This window comes from Bubalus bubalis, chromosome 3, assembly GCF_019923935.1.
Source record: "Bubalus bubalis isolate 160015118507 breed Murrah chromosome 3, NDDB_SH_1, whole genome shotgun sequence".
In the NCBI taxonomy this organism is placed as follows: Eukaryota; Metazoa; Chordata; class Mammalia; order Artiodactyla; family Bovidae; genus Bubalus; species Bubalus bubalis.
In genome coordinates, this window is record NC_059159.1 from 168,212,388 (window position 1) to 168,228,012 (window position 15,625).

General features: G+C 45.3%; 1 protein-coding gene across 12 annotated transcripts in view; it reads right to left on the minus strand.

The window, feature by feature from the left end:
• Window positions 1-15,625, minus strand: part of ASTN2 (astrotactin 2) — a 1,030,196-nt gene that overhangs the window by 792,580 nt on the left and 221,991 nt on the right. For all 12 annotated transcript variants that reach the window (XM_045165169.1, XM_045165168.1, XM_045165167.1 and 9 more), the window contains exon 3: window positions 11,527-11,911. In XM_045165169.1, the coding sequence (XP_045021104.1) occupies window positions 11,527-11,911 (385 nt within the window). The remainder of the gene's footprint in view (window positions 1-11,526; window positions 11,912-15,625) is intronic.

Here is a 15,625-nt window from a genome sequence, read left to right on the forward strand (position 1 = left end):
ACTGTTTTATACCCCTCTAAACTGTGACCTTCTAGGAAAGAAGCATTTCCCATTTTGCTCTGTATCTTCTGCATTAAATACGGTGCCTTGCACACAGTAGGTGCTCAAGGTGCTCAGTAAAGATCTGTTAAATACATGAATAGTGAGTGGGTGAATGGCTGAGTAGTAAGGGGGAGGTGTACCCAAAGAGAAGATGCAGGAACTATACTGTCAGCTGTCTGCAAATGGCTGATAAAGGTGCCCAGGAGCCAGAAGGTACAGCAAACAGGCCCTGGAACAGTTTCCACTGCAGATTTCAAACAGTGCTTTCAACAAGGAGAGGGGAGAGGCAGTTAGGTATAAAGACATCAGGGTAGGCTGGTGGAAGAAAGTCATATTCAAAGCTTTCGTCTTTGTGTGCTGCAGAGCTGGAATCCCAGTGTACAGCCCAGTTTGAAACGATGCTGCCTATCTTGCTTTCCACTGATCCCTGGTAGCCCAGGAAGCACCCTGAAGGTGATGTCAAAATAAGAGCCGCTGTTAGGAAGGACTTTCCCCAAGCTGTCTGAGAAGCTCTTTCTGGGCCCTTGGGACAGCTGGGAAGAGGAAGGTGTTGAGTTGTGGCTTAAAGAATGGGTGGTCTTTCCCAGGCGGGGAGCAGAGGTGGGGAGGGGGTAGAAGCAAAAATAAACAAGGGAAGAAGACAAAAGAGACACAAAGTTCCTTTGGGAGGGCAGGTGGTGAAGTTTCAAGAGATGATGGTGCAGGGGGGTTGGTGAAACCTCCACTGGGCTGGCCACAAGGACAGAGGGGCAAGACACAAAGTCGCCGCGCACCGCTGCCTGTCTCGGGCGCCATTCCTCGTTCCTCCACCAACCGCTCACCTTGAATCTAATGACAGTCAGCCTTCACCTCTCCAGGCAAGAAACCCCTCCGGAAGCCGTCACAGACCCAGCACTTAGGGGTCACCTCCTTGTGGATACCCCAGCACAACACAGCCCCTGAGGCTGAAAGGACTTTGAACTTCAGGCGATAATCCCCTCATAAACTGTGAAATCAACTCAGGGGTTCAGACCAACATCAAAGAGATGGCAAAGAAGAACAGAAAATGATCAGAGCACGCCACATGTAATACAGGAAGGATTCTTTTGCCAAACTTATTGTAGACACAGATATACACTCATTCACAAGAACATGTGTCTCCAAAGAAGACATGCTGATGGCCACCAGGCAAGGAAAAGATGCTCAATGTCACCAACTATTAGAGAAAGGCAAATCTAAACCGCAATGAGGTGTCACCTCACTTTGGTCAGAATGGTCATCATCAGAAAAGTCCACAAATAATAAATGCTGGAGATGATGTGGAGAAAAGGGAACCCTCCTACACTGTTAATTAGAACATAAATTAGGATAGCCACTATGGAAAACAGTATAGAGGTTCTGTAAAAAAAAAAAAAAAAAAAACTAAAAACAGACTCCTGTGATTCATCAATACTACTCCTGCGTATATATCCAGAAAAGATGAAAACTCTAATTTAAAAGAGATATACACACACCCCAGTGTTCTATTGTAAACAGCAGCACTGTTTACAATAGGCAAGTCATGGAAGCAACCTAAGCGTCCATCAACAGATGGATGGATAAAGAAGAAGTGGGAAATGTATATACAATGGAATATTACTCAGCCATCAAAGAAGGAAACAATGCCATTTGCAGCAACATGGATAGACCTAGAAACTGTCATACTAAGTCAAGTAAATCAGACACAGACAAATATCATATGATGTCACAAATATCATAAATGTCTATGTGGAATCTAAAATATAATACAAATGAACTTATTCACAAAATTCACAGACACAGAAAACAAACTTATGGTTAACAAAGCGGAAGGCTTTGGAGGAGAGATAATTTAGGAGTTTGGGATTAACAGATACACACTACTATACATAAAATAAACAAGGACCTACTGTATAGCAAGGGAATTATATTCAATATCTTGTAATAACATATAATGAAAAAGAATGTGGAAAAGCAGAAACATACATGCATGTGTATAACTGAATCACGTTGCCCTACATCTGAAACACTGTAAATCAGCTATGATTTTAAAAAAGCACATGTGTGTGGTCACAGTGCAAAATATGTTTCTCATTGTGGTCAACACTTAATGAACACAACAGTAAGATACAGCTTGCTAGCATTCTAAGCCCATGTTTTCTCTCTTCTGATCAAATAAGTTGACAGGATTATATCGTGTTATCTTCAGAATATGCTTGGGTTTGGGACATGCTTGAGAAGTCCTTGGGAGCATGCTTGGGAATGAGACAAAGCTGAGTTCAAATGCCAATGTCTTAACTTCTGGCTCTGTAATTTTGAGATGAGCTCTAAAGTTTGATATGAATAATTTCTTTCTTATGAGATGCATGGGAAGATTCAGTAAGTTGCTGATTTGAAAATACTAAACACAGTATGTATAGTTCAGAAAAAGGATAAAGGATCCATGCAAAGGTTACCAGCCTATGGAAAGACACTAAGATAACCATCTGCCTCTTCACTCATATATCTATTCCTCCATCTATTGACTCAACACATATTTCAACATCTATTATGCAGGCATGGAATTAAAAGACGCTTGCCCCTTGAAAATTATGACAAACCTAGACAAAGCATATTAAAAAGCAGAGACATCATTTTTTCCAACAAAGGCCATGTCGTCAAAGATATGGTTTTTCCAGGAGTCAGATACAGATGTGAGAGTTGGACCATAAAGAAGACTGAGTGCCAAAGAATTGATGCTTCCAAACTGTAGTACTGGAGAAGACTCTTGAGAGTCCCTTGGACTGCAAAGAGAGCAAACCAGTCAATGCTAAAGGAAATCAACCCTGAATATTCATTGGAAGGAGTAATACTGAAGCTGAAGTGCCAATACTTTGGCCACCTGACGCAAAGAGCTGACTCATTGGAAAAGACCCTGATGCTGGGAGAGATTGAAGGCAGGAAGAGAGAGGGCAACAGAGGATAAGATGGTTGAATGACATCACCAACTCCATGAACAGAAGTTTGAGATGTGGTGAAGAACAGGGAAGCCTGGGGCGCTGCAGCTCAGAGGGTGGAAGAGAGTCACACATGACTTAGCAACAACAACGGAAAATGTGCCAGTCATTCTGTTAGGCACAGAACAACGCAAACAGATCTGGACCATGGTCTCACAGAATCCTGAGTCTAATCAGAGAAGCAAAACATTTAATAAATTAATCCAAATAATTTTTAAAAACGTACCATTACAGAAAACAAAAGAGAAGAACTCATAGGGAAAAGAGCTTTGTCTGAAGAAGTAGGATTTACGCTGAGACCAGAATGATGAGGCGGAATCACCCATGACAGATTAGGGGAGGAAAGGGAGGAATTTTTTTCGCAGACAAGGACAATAACAGCATATGCAAATGGTCTGTGGTGGGAGAAACTTAGCAAGTTTGCAGAACAGAGAGGAGGCCATGGAGGCTAAGCACAGAGGGTAGGGATCAAGAGCAGTGAGAATTCCGCAAAACTTTAAGCATGAAACAGCTATGGCCAGATGATCATAACAGAGTGAATGCTGTGTATGGAAGTGGAGGATAGGCATGCAAGCAGGAAGGTATGTGAGGATGAGGTGTTTTGAAAACATTAGGAAGACGGATGTGGCCTGAAGAGGGGATGTATGAGCAGAGGTGAAGACGAGGAAGCTGGAAACAGACTACCATCTCTGAGTTAAGAAATCTGAACACCCAGGTAAGGCATCGAATAAGGTGTTGACTAGGAAAGAGCTCTGAAATTTTAGAAAGCGCCACCCAAAAGTCACATTTGCATGGCATTCACAGGGGATGTCAGAAGAGTTAATCAACAGCTCCTCAGTTCCCTGTCACCCTAGAGTGCTTTATTGACACCAAACATGAGTTCCCTACACCCTTGGGGACCACTCAAAACATTCCAAAAAACTGTGATCTCCCTGCTGCAAAATCCCTTCTGCCGATTTAGAAGTTCAGAATCACTGTGCAGTGGCATCCTGCCTTGGAGAACAGATGCTAGTTGCCTATTTTTCCTCCCGAATCTGAGAGTGAAGCTAGCTCATGGGCTCTAGGCTCCAGCTACATCCCCGGGACAGCAGGAGCTCGGCACCTTCCCAAAGATCATATAATTCAGTGTGAGGTCCTGTGTTCACATCCTGGCTCGGCCCCTTAGCATGACAGCTCACGTGCCAGAGTTTTGACATGGCTCAGCTACTTTCCCCTGCATGACTGGACACATCGTTTAACCCTTCTCAGCTTCAGTCTCCTGCTCTGTAAGGTGGGGCAGTATGACTGCATAACCCTTAGGGCTGTTGAGATGTGTAACTGACATAATTCCTAGAAAGTTCCCAGGCAGTGGTTACCACAAGTGGAGGTTAGCTGTCATCTGCAGCAACAGCAGCAGCTCTGGCTTCCTAGTCACCTCTTTCATCTAGCTTCCCCTCGGGGTTCACTACAAATAGCTCAATGAGAGAATGTATAAGACGGCAGCTGCACTCCTATAGGGACTCAAGAAAGTCCCGCCTACTCCATTCTCTCCACAAGGGTCCCATTTACCCTGAAACCTTCTGATCTGCAATTCTGAGCAACAGTAAGTTTTAGCCTACTGGTCCATGTCAGAGAGACTGTGACCCCTCCCCATGTATCAAATGTGGACCACTGCTTGTATCTGATGCCATTTCTTTTTTTTCTTTTCCTACCTTAGGTCCTGAACCGAAGTGGGACAGAGAAGCCAAGCCTTTATTTGGCATTGCTTCACCTAAGAATCATTGCTCGAGTAACCATGAAGACTGACTTCTGACACAGAAAATAATTTGGACCAATCAGAAAAGAAAATCAAAAGTGAAAATTGCATATTTAAAATAAAGGCAACTATTATATATATATATATATATATATATATATATATATATCTATATATAAAGCCCAGAAAGGTCCATGAATAGTATAGGAATTGTCAAGGTGATGGGGCAGTGGGTGGTTTGTGCGGATTTGTATAGAAGATGTACAGGCCCCCTTGAGAGCACAAAACAAATTCTAAAGTGAATGCTTGTGGTGGTACTTCCCCAAATTGTAAATGTGTAATCTGTAATTGTAAGTGTGTAATGTGCACCCTTTAATACAGAGATTCTGCTTTTAGGCATCTGTTTTATAGAAATAGCCTTAAATTTTGCAAAAATATGTATGTTTGTGTATGTGTGTGTGTGTGTGTGTGTGTGTGTGTGTACGAGGATATATACTGACTCATTGTGAGTGCAGCAAATTGAGATGATGGTCAGCAAAAATGAAAAGCAGAGTAAATGCTGGTGTGACTGGTGTGTTCCAATCCTGGAATCTTATAGAGCTTTCCAAAAGAAGATAGGCGTGCAGGGTTGACTCGGAAAGATGCTTTTCATGCACTGTTTGGTAAACTATGAAACTGCTGCAAAATGATATGCATGGCTGAGATAGCCCTATTACTGTATATCTGGGTGCAAAATGCATATATCTTATCTATACCATATACATAAAACACATACATTCCATATGTAGGTATGCTGGAAAATATGCTAGAAGATTATAAATCAAACTATTTTCAATGATTAGCCTTTGGGTCCCATTAGTGGGATGCGGTAGCGAGACAATGGAAGGGTTTTTAGTTCTTGTTTTATGCAACTCACACCCCTTCCTTCCTCCCTCCCTGTTTTCTTTCTTTTCTCTCTCCCTTTCCTTCTCTCACTCCTTCCCTCCACTTCTCTCACATCCTTCTATTACAAATAGTATGCATTTCTTTTCCGATAATAAAACAAAATTAAGAAAACCCAATATCCATTCAGCCATCCCCTACTCTGTCCCTTGATAAAGTGATAAATCTGTTATTTTAATTTCCTTGAGCTTCCATGCATAATATTCAGGAAAGGGAAACATAAATTTAAGCACGGATAAGGAGAATTGGAATTAAAATGCATCAAGTTTCTGTTATGGACCCAACGCAATGCTGAGTAGTCACATATTGACATGATTAAATTCCCAGCAACTGGCTAAGGTGATATGAAGGGTGATGCTCGCAATACCTTAGAATGTCTAAAGTACAGGAATTAACCAGCAAGATGAGCTTCCAGCCATTATCCTGGGGAAGCACTCTAAAGCTGACCTGTTCCTAGATGGCATGGACCTCAGGAGGGTCCTTGGGAGGGGGTGTGATGGCCAGACAGCAGGAGGGCATGGGAGTGGGACATTCAGGGCAACAAGCTTCTTAATGACTGGCATAGAAGAATTTCAGGGCTTAACAAAGGGTATGTTCACATGGGTATGTATTGGCTGAAAGTCAGCCTGCTCAGTATAGTGCTCTTGGGGTATCGGAATCCAGGCTTTGTCTCTTGATAAAGAAAGTTTCTCCCTCTGCCTCCAGGTTATCCCCCTATTACCTGAAGGTCCAAGCTGCAAATAACAGGAGGTGCTCAAATATGATGAAGTAGTTTGAATCTAAGGACAAATTTTAAATGTGAGAGGTGTAGGTGGGGCTAGCCCTTAGCAATATCATTTCATCCCCTCTGGGAATGACTTTTATAGGACTTGCCCAGCTCCTGATACCTGTCTGCTCTGGACAAAATACATAGTTGTTCCATCCCTGGGATTCTCCAGGCAAGAACACTGGAGTGGGTTGCCATTTCCTTCTCCAGTGCATCAAAGTGAAAAGTGAAAGAGAAGTTGCTCAGTTGTTTCCAACTCTTAGTGACCCCATGGACTGCAGCCTACCAGTCTCCTCCGCCCATGGGATTTTCCAGGCAAGAGTACTGGAGTGGGGGTGCCACTGCCTTCTCCTATAGTTGTTCCCAGGTCCCCCCAGAAAGAAAGAATCTAATGAGTCTCTCCAAGAACCACCCAAGGCAACAGGAAGCATATTCAGCCTGAGCTGCTGCTGCTGTATGTTCCACAATCTGCCAGCAGAACTGTCCCTCTTCTGTCCAGGCAAGGAGGTCCCAGGAGCTCAGAGGCCACAGCACAGCAACCACAGCCCCTAGCCACCACCTTCGCATGGACAGGGTGACCAGTAGTATCCTGCCTGGACCCAGGGAAAATGCGTCTCCTACTTTCTTCTTGCCCACACGTCTTCCTTCCCCACCCTTATCAGATCTAAGGGCAGCTGGGTAGAATATTAAATGAAGTGCTTGGTTTTATTCCTGACTGTACTTCATTTTAAAACAGTCAGAGAATAACATGATCAGATGAAAATGGGTGAGATGAAGGCATGAGTTTGCAGGTGGCGAAGAGGTTCACCAGGACCACGCAGCCAGTGCAGACAAGAGCAGGGCCCTGAGTCCACCTGCTCATCCCCACCCCACCAGGCCGCCTTACAAGGACTGGGTCTTATTTCTCATGCATTCACCACTCGTTCTCTTTAGATTTCTCTTGCATGCGTCTCATCTGAAGTTGATTTCAGAAAATAAGCGTCTGGTTTTGTTATCGTTTAGATAGAGTTCTGCGTGAAAGAAAGCACAAGGGACGAAGTTATCTTTAAGATGTGCTGCAGTGTGAAGCTGGGAGTGTGCAGACTCTGCAGGACCCAATGAGGAGAGGAGATCAGAGCACCTCCCCTCTCTCAGGAGTGCATCCCTGTATCCTCTGGATCCAGCATGATTCAGTCCCCTGCGCAGGCTCTGTCATTCACGAATCAGGAACGCATGGTTTGCGCACATGAATATCGGATACGTCTGACAACTGAAAGGGCAAGCCTGGGGATTCTCTTTAAGGAACACAAGACCTGGAAGGCCCCACCCGCAGTGAAATGGGCAGTCAGCACGATGCCACATGGGCCACTGAGCACGATAGCTATCAACAGCCGGGGTGCTCTCTGGCCAAGAGGTCGGGGCTCTCACCTGGACTCCGCCACGCCCTGGGAGAGGCCGGGATGGGTCAGGCTGCAGCTTCCATTTCCCAGGAGGCTTACTGGAATTTCTTTCTAAAATAATGTTTACACTGATTTGTTCCCCCCCCTCCCATAACACTAATCAGCCGTAATTATACATATGTTCCCTTCCTTTTGAGCCCGACTTACCCCTCATACCACCCCTCTAGTTCATCACAGAGCTCCAGACTGGGCTCCCTGTGTTACACAGCAACTTTTCATCAGCTATTCATTTTACACAAGACATATATATATAGAGAGAGGATGAAGATGAGATGGTGGGATGAGATGACAGAGGAAGAGATGGTTGGATGGCATCACCGACTCGATGGACATGAGTTTGAGCAAGCTCCAGGAGTTGGTGATGGATAGGGAAGTCTGGCATGTTGCAGTCCATGGGGTCGCAAAGAGTCAGACACAACTGTGACTGAACTGATTTGTTGATGCTATTTTCTCCATTCGTCCCACCTTCTCCTTCCTCCGTGGTGTCCAAAAGTCCATTCTCTACCTCTGTGCCTCCATTCCTTCCCTGAAAATAGGTTCGTCAATACCATCTTTCTAGATTCCATATGTATGCTTTAGTATACTGTATTTGCTTTCCTCTTTCTGACTTACTCCACTTTGTATAACAGACTCTAGGTTAACCCTCAACCAGGGGCTGCTCTCTGCTGGGTTCTGGCCATCACTACTGATGGCCTCGGTCAACATTTTGGTTTCTAGAGTCCCCACATTTGAGGACAGTGAGATAGCTCAAGGCCTGGAACTGAGAACTTGGGGCTCTAGCCAACGCTTGGATTTATTCAACTGACCAAATCATTCAGCCAACAGGCATTTTCAGAGCACCTATTAGGCATTAGTTACTGTGCTGGACATTAGTGAAACTGCCCTTGCTTTCAAAAGTCACAGGGCTGGGATGCAGACCATGATGACTAGAGTCAATAATACTCTATTGTATATTTGAAATTTGCTAAGAGAGTCAAGTTCTCATCAAAAGAAAAATGTTGTCATGCTGTGAGGCCATGGAAGTTAACTAGGCATTGTGGTGATCATTTCTCAACACAGACAAATACTGAATCATTGTATACCTGGAATTAATGCAAGACTGCATGTTAATTATACCTCAATAAAAAAAAGAAATAAATTAAAAAAAAAAGTCTCTACATCTAGAGTAGGAGACGGAAAGAGAAACTGATTATTATTGAACAGTGGTAAGTGATAAGCTAAAAGTAATCACAGCCCACTCCAGGAACTGAAGGAGGCTGTAGACCTCTCCTCTTGGCCAGGCTGGGGAAGACTGTAGTGTGAAAAACAAATCCCACTCTGGGGAAACTTCTTCGGGGTTTGCAATGCATTTATTATTTGAGCCCCACAGCAAAACTATGACGGGCAGAAGAAGAAGTTAGTCACTCAGTCGTGTCCAACTCTTTGCGACCCCATGGGTTGTAGCCCACCAGGCTCCTCTATGCATGGACTTCTCCAGGCAAGAATACTGGAGTGGGTAGCCATTCCCTTCTCCAGGGATCCTCCTGACCCAGGGATTGAACCCCGGTCTCCTGCATTACAGGCAGATTGTTTACCATCTGAGCTACCAGGGAAGCCCATGAGATAGGCAAACTGGCTGCTAATTCACCCATTTTCCATATAAACACAGTAGGGCTTAATAAATTAGGCTGCAAAAAGTCCACATTTAGGAAAATGGGATGATGCTTTTGTCATGTCCAAGTGACTTTCTTCTTTAGACAAGAGAAGCAGGGTGCTATGACCTGATGGCATGGCTCCTGAATAACCTCAGTCTCTTGGGCCATCTTTCTTCTCTGACATTCGCTGGACATTCTTTACACGAGAGGCACTGTGCTAGGCAGTGCTGTGAAGAATGAAACCAATGCAGACTGTTCTTGTTCTAAGATGAAAAGTCACACAAAAAATGATAAATAATGTTTGACAAAGTGAAGAATTGAGGAGACTGTCAGTAAACCAACAGTTCAAAGACAGAAGAGATCACGGCGGAGAAGGGAAATGGTGTGGACATTCCTGGGCACTGAGCAAACAATGGCAGCTGGCACCTAGAGGGAGGCAGGCAGGGAACAGGGAGATGGATTAGGGAGCAACTTAGGAACCCAGCGAAGACCGAGGGCCTGAGGTCTACAGAGACGGCTCTCAGGGATTCGGCAGGTACCATATCCTAGGCCTTGTGCTAGGTACTTGGTATACATTGATTTTTATATTTAATCCTTCCAAAAATCCTTCAATGAGGAGTCTGAGACTTGGAAGACTGAATTTCCATTTTTGTAGGTCGTTCAGCAAACAAAGGAGACAAGATTTGAACTCAGGTCCAAACAACTCCAAAACTGTTCTCTTACTTACTGTACCACTCTCTTCCCTCCCTAGGTTTCTAAGCTTGACAAAAATGTCTCCTTTTTAAGAAATTCCTAAAGTTCCTATTTTCCACTGAGCATCATGGAAAGATGGATCTGAGAGGAAGGACCTTGAGTGCAGGAGGAAAGAATGTTAAGTTCACAGCTCAGGACTGGTCCGAGCAGTTCTCTTGGCTCACAAACAGGAGTAGTTCTAACACTAGAGCCTCTGGGCCAAACCTTGAACATATCACCATCACCAGGGTCATAAAGACCATATGGGGGGAAAAGGCAGAATAGTAATTCCATAGCATTTACCTAAAGGAAAAATAGCCAAATCTCATCTATAAACAAACTGGAGGCATAGACACTGAAAAAAGACAAATATAAGCACATCCTGTACTCAGGTCCAAATAATCAATCGTCCTCCAACAGAACAATGAGAAGGGGTCTTTGCAATAGCATATATGAAAAAGAGAGAGAGGTTTTAATCATCAAAAAGTCAACCACAAGTCAGCAACAGCTGCAAAAAAACAAATGTGACTCAAGCTGCATGAACAGAAGCATAACACCAGGCAAAAAGGAGGTGAAAATTGCATTTTTCTCAACACAGGAGCATTCCCACATTGAGGAAGAGAGTGTCACTTCTGGTGTTACACTCCAAGACTTGAAAAATTAGAATCTCCATCTAGAGGCCAGTGACCAGAATGGTGAAATGTCTGAAAATATGTCACATCAGAGCGGCAGAAGAAACTGGGATTATTTGTTGATATTGATTTCTAAAAGTTACCAGGTGCCTTTTTTTCTCCCTGTTGTCATATTTCTCAAGAGCTGTCTTGGAGAAGGAAATTTCAGATTCAGTTTCTGATATGTAGAGCCAGAGAAACAGACTGCAACTCAGTCTAAGGAAAAACCTTCCAACAATAGGGTCTGCAAGTGAGATGAGCTCTCTCTTGAGTAGTGAGAAGGCCAGCCAGGGAGGCAATCAAGAAACACTAAAAGATGCTGGACTACATAACTTCTAACGTTCCTAAAAACTCTAATTCCAAGAATACTGACAGTCTTATTTTTTGCCCCCCTCACCACCACCAAAGAATCAAGAAGAGAGAAACTCTGAAAACCCAACAGAAGTTGGCCATAAGTCAAAAATGGCTTATCCCAGAAAACACTTCCTGTGTTCTCCTACCATCCAGCTCCTGCGCCTCTCCCCAGCTCGCTAAAATGACCCCGCAGGAAGGTGGGATGCAACAAGACTCACCTTTCTTCTCGAAGTCACCCTTCTCTTCCCCTGGTCGGCCCAGGCTGTCCAGACTGTGAGTCACCTGGCTGCCGAACTCGTCCTCACGGGAGACGTGGTTGGCCCGCCGGGGCAGGTCGTCCTCCTCTTCGTAGTCATAGTCATCCAGGATGGGCGTCTCGCGGATGGGCACACCGATGACCGAGTTATGCGCCTGCAGCCGGGAGGAGCGGAAGCTTTCCCGGGCCGGCGGGCCCAGCAGCACCGACGGGATGTAGTGAATCTCGTGGGTGGCTTCCGTGCTGGCGCTCTTCTGGGGGATGCGACGCCGCTTCTGCCAGCGCCGCTGGGCGTACAGCGCCACCGTGAACACCAGCAGCAGCAACAGCAGGGCAATGAGGCCACCCTGGAGCGGGAGGGAAGAAGGACACGCAAGTGGACCCCTGTTCTTTGGGCTGGAGTGCCAGAGAGGGGTCGCTGTCCACCACACGCAGCCCACAATCCCTGGGTTTGGCTCTCGGAGCCTCCGGAGCCCGCGGAGTGACACCGGTTCCAAACCTGGCTTTCTCACCAACAAGCTGTGTGACCTTGGAGAAACTGCTTCACCTCTCTGAGCCTTGCTTTTCACTTGTATAATGGTCAGCAAGAACCCCTGCCCTTCCTTCTTCAGGAAGTCCCCACGAGGAACAAATGAGCTGAGTGATGAGCATGTCAGAGAGATGCATGCCGCTAAATACTAGGGTGGTGGCTTCACATCTAGAGTGTCTGAGTCCCGACTCTGCCTCTCACCAGCTGAGTGACCCCAGGACATTTGAACACACCCTCTCAGCCTTGCTTCCTCCTCTCTAGAAAGAATCCACGGAGGGCTCAAGGGACAGCAGTCTTTCTTCCATCCTGCTAGGAATACACAAGTCAAACAATTTCTGTATCATCTATACACTAGCCTTTTTAATGTTGATTACCCACAGGGCGTGTGGGACAAAGTAGGTGCTTCATAAATATTTGTTGAATGAATGAATGAACACATGCGCTCTTCTAGGGCTCCTTTCATCAGGAATTTAAGGCACACTGCAGTTTATTTTTCTCTAATACATCCAACTGTTAAATATTTGGTTGAGTCTGCATACCATACATTAAATTGAAATAGGTAAAGTGTTTACAAATGGATCTTACATGATTCATGAGACTCATGAAATACTCTGCTCCGTGAGCTCCTCCAGGCCAGGGGTGTTTCTAAAGCCCATCTATGTTGCCCAGAGCACCTGTCAAAGGCCCAGGTGGAAGATCTGTATTCTCCTCGCCTGCCTTCTTTCACTCTGTAAGAAGCATCTCCATTGAGCAGGACTAGCCCCTTGGATAGCTGCTTCTCTTCTGTATATACTGTGCTTTCTGCCTGGGAGATTCCAGGCCACTATGTGGAGTCCCTGCTGTGTAACCCCAAGAGTTGGGGAGGACCATGCCTGTGGTTAGGAGGAGAGGGGTAAAGAAATCAAGAGACTCTGAAGCTCAGATGCTGAGTAGCAGAGCAAGCTCTGAGCCTCAGAGTGTGAGTGTGAGAGTGTGTGTGTATGTGTTTGGCTTTTTAGCTTTAAAACCTGTATTCTTTCGACCATACCCATTGGCTGATTATTCTGCCTTAACTCATTAAAGGCAAGGGCAATTTCTGAAAACCACTTGTATAACATCTAGCAAAGATGACAGATGTTAACTAACCCTGAACAGATTATCTTGGTGGGGAGATGACTGCGGTTAAGCATACCTGTTTAGGCTAAGAAGAACATCATTTACTAAAATGATTCAGCCGTCCTGTGGACTAAAAATCATGATTCTTTTTTTCCAGTCCTTCAGCTCTCTAAGCTAGAATTCATCACCTCCATGGGGAGTGGGTGGCGAGCGGGCTTGGAGGTGGCCAGGGTTGCAGGCATGGCTAGCCCTGTTTTGACTCTGGCAATGAGTTACTGTGGGATCCCCAGGAAGGTTTCTCTGGATGTCAGAACTCAGAAGTAAATATACAAACCAAACAAAGCTCTAAGTATATGTATTTCTGTGTGTGGGTGGGCACAGTCTGTCAAGTGTGCATGAAATGTGTGTGTGTGTGGCACCACTGGAGCCCCAGAAAAATAAGCACACACCCCTTTCTCCTCCACAGAACATATAATAGAGACTGTTCTAGGTCTAGAAGTCATGTGTGATGTGGTATTGTCAGTTTTTTTGCATCAGAGATAAGAAAGGCAAGCGACAGAGGGTGGAGTGTGGACGGAAGAGATGCTAAGAAAAATGAGTGAGGAGAAAAAGGAGGCAAGAAGAACCCTATCACTTCATACAAAAAACAGCAGACCCACCCCTTACTATTTTTAATGTTATTTTATTTAATCTTCAAGACAATCCTCTGTGATAAGGGATTATAGGTTCCATTCCATAAATGAAATGAGGAAAAGTCAGAGAGGTTACGTAATTGCTTAAAGTCACACAGGCTTTGACCCTAGGTCCAGCTGGGAATAAAAAGCCAAAATGTGGTGGAGCAGGAATGTGAACCCAGCTCTTAACTGTGTAGCCAGTGGCTACTGCACAGCGACTCTACAGCCCAAAGGGAAGGGAAGGAAAAGTGAGAAAGATGGTGAGGGTGCACAAAGAAAAAGGGAACCCCAGGAAGGGAAGGGAAAATGTGGTTTTCAAATCCAGGATTCAGTAGGCACGTCTCAAGGCAGCCTCTGCAGTAAAGACTTTTTACTCCATGGTTGCCTGATTCACCCCTTCTCATCTTTGGATGTTTCATTCTCTGTAACCCTCCCTGCAGACCTTCCCTGCTCCCAGAGCCCTTCATCCCCACTCTGCCCACTCCAATTATGGGTGTGTGGCCCTGTTCTCATACCCAGAACCAAAACTGACCTGGGAAAGATGAGGCTTAACCAACCTGTAAACAGGCAATTACCGTATCACATCATATTGGCTCTCTTCCCCCATCAAATCCCAACTACCCTCCCAGGTCACCCATGCAGTGCAGGATCGGCTCATAAAGCACCTCGGGGAACTCCTGTATTGTGCACAGAGGCCAAGAGCTGACCTCAGAGTGACACAGTTTTAGTCCAGGTTCTCCTACTTAGAGGCTGTGTGACCTCGACTAGGTCACTGCCTTTCAGAGCCTTGGTTTCCTCATGGGTTATATGAAGGCGGTATTCAGTAGCACCTCAATGGATCACTGTGAGGCTAAGTGAGATGCCCATAGAGTACTTAGTGTTGTGTGGGGCACATGTAACTGCTCACAGCTACTGCTATTGCCAACAGCATTCAGGAAGTACATATTTAATGCTGAATGAATAAACGAATGATTGATCTTTTGCCCCTAATGGCTTTCCTGGTGACTCAGACAGTAAAGAATCTGCCTGCAGTGTGGGAGACCCAGGTTTCATCCCTAGGTTGGGAAGATCCCCTGAAGAAGAGAATGGCTATCCACTCCAGTATTCTTGCCTGGAGAATTCCACAGACAGAGGAGCCTTGTGGGCTATATATAGTCCATGGGGCTGCAAAGAGTCATACACAACTGAACAAGTAACACACGATTTTACCTCTGCCCCAGGATGCTCATTCTGCAAAACTTGTCATGGATTCCCAAACCCTTCTCAATGTAGACCAAACACTTCAGTGAAAGTGAAAAGTGAAAGTGAAATCGCTCAGTCATGTCTGACTCTTTGTCACCCCCATGGACTGTAAACTACCAGGCTCCTCCGTCCATGGGATTTTCCAGGAAAGAGTACTGAAGTGGGTTGCCATTTCCTTCTCCAGGGGATCTTCCCAACCTAGGGATCGAACCCAGGTCTCCTGCACTGCAGGCAGATGCTTTACCATCTGAGCCACCAGGGAAGCTGAACACTTCGACATGCTCTCTCATTTAGCTTCACACCTGTGCGTGTTAGGCATCCCTGTCCTATGTTATGTGAGGAAAGAGGCCCAAAGGCAGGAGGCTGTTGACGCAGGTAGTGTGGCTGAACTTCATCATGGATTCACAGTTCTGCTTGGGGTGGGAAGGGCCAGGTGCTCAAGGTGTAATCAGCCTCACTTCTGGTTCCTCAACTTACCTGGGCAACTTCAGACACAGATTCCCCAGCACAGAGAACCCCCA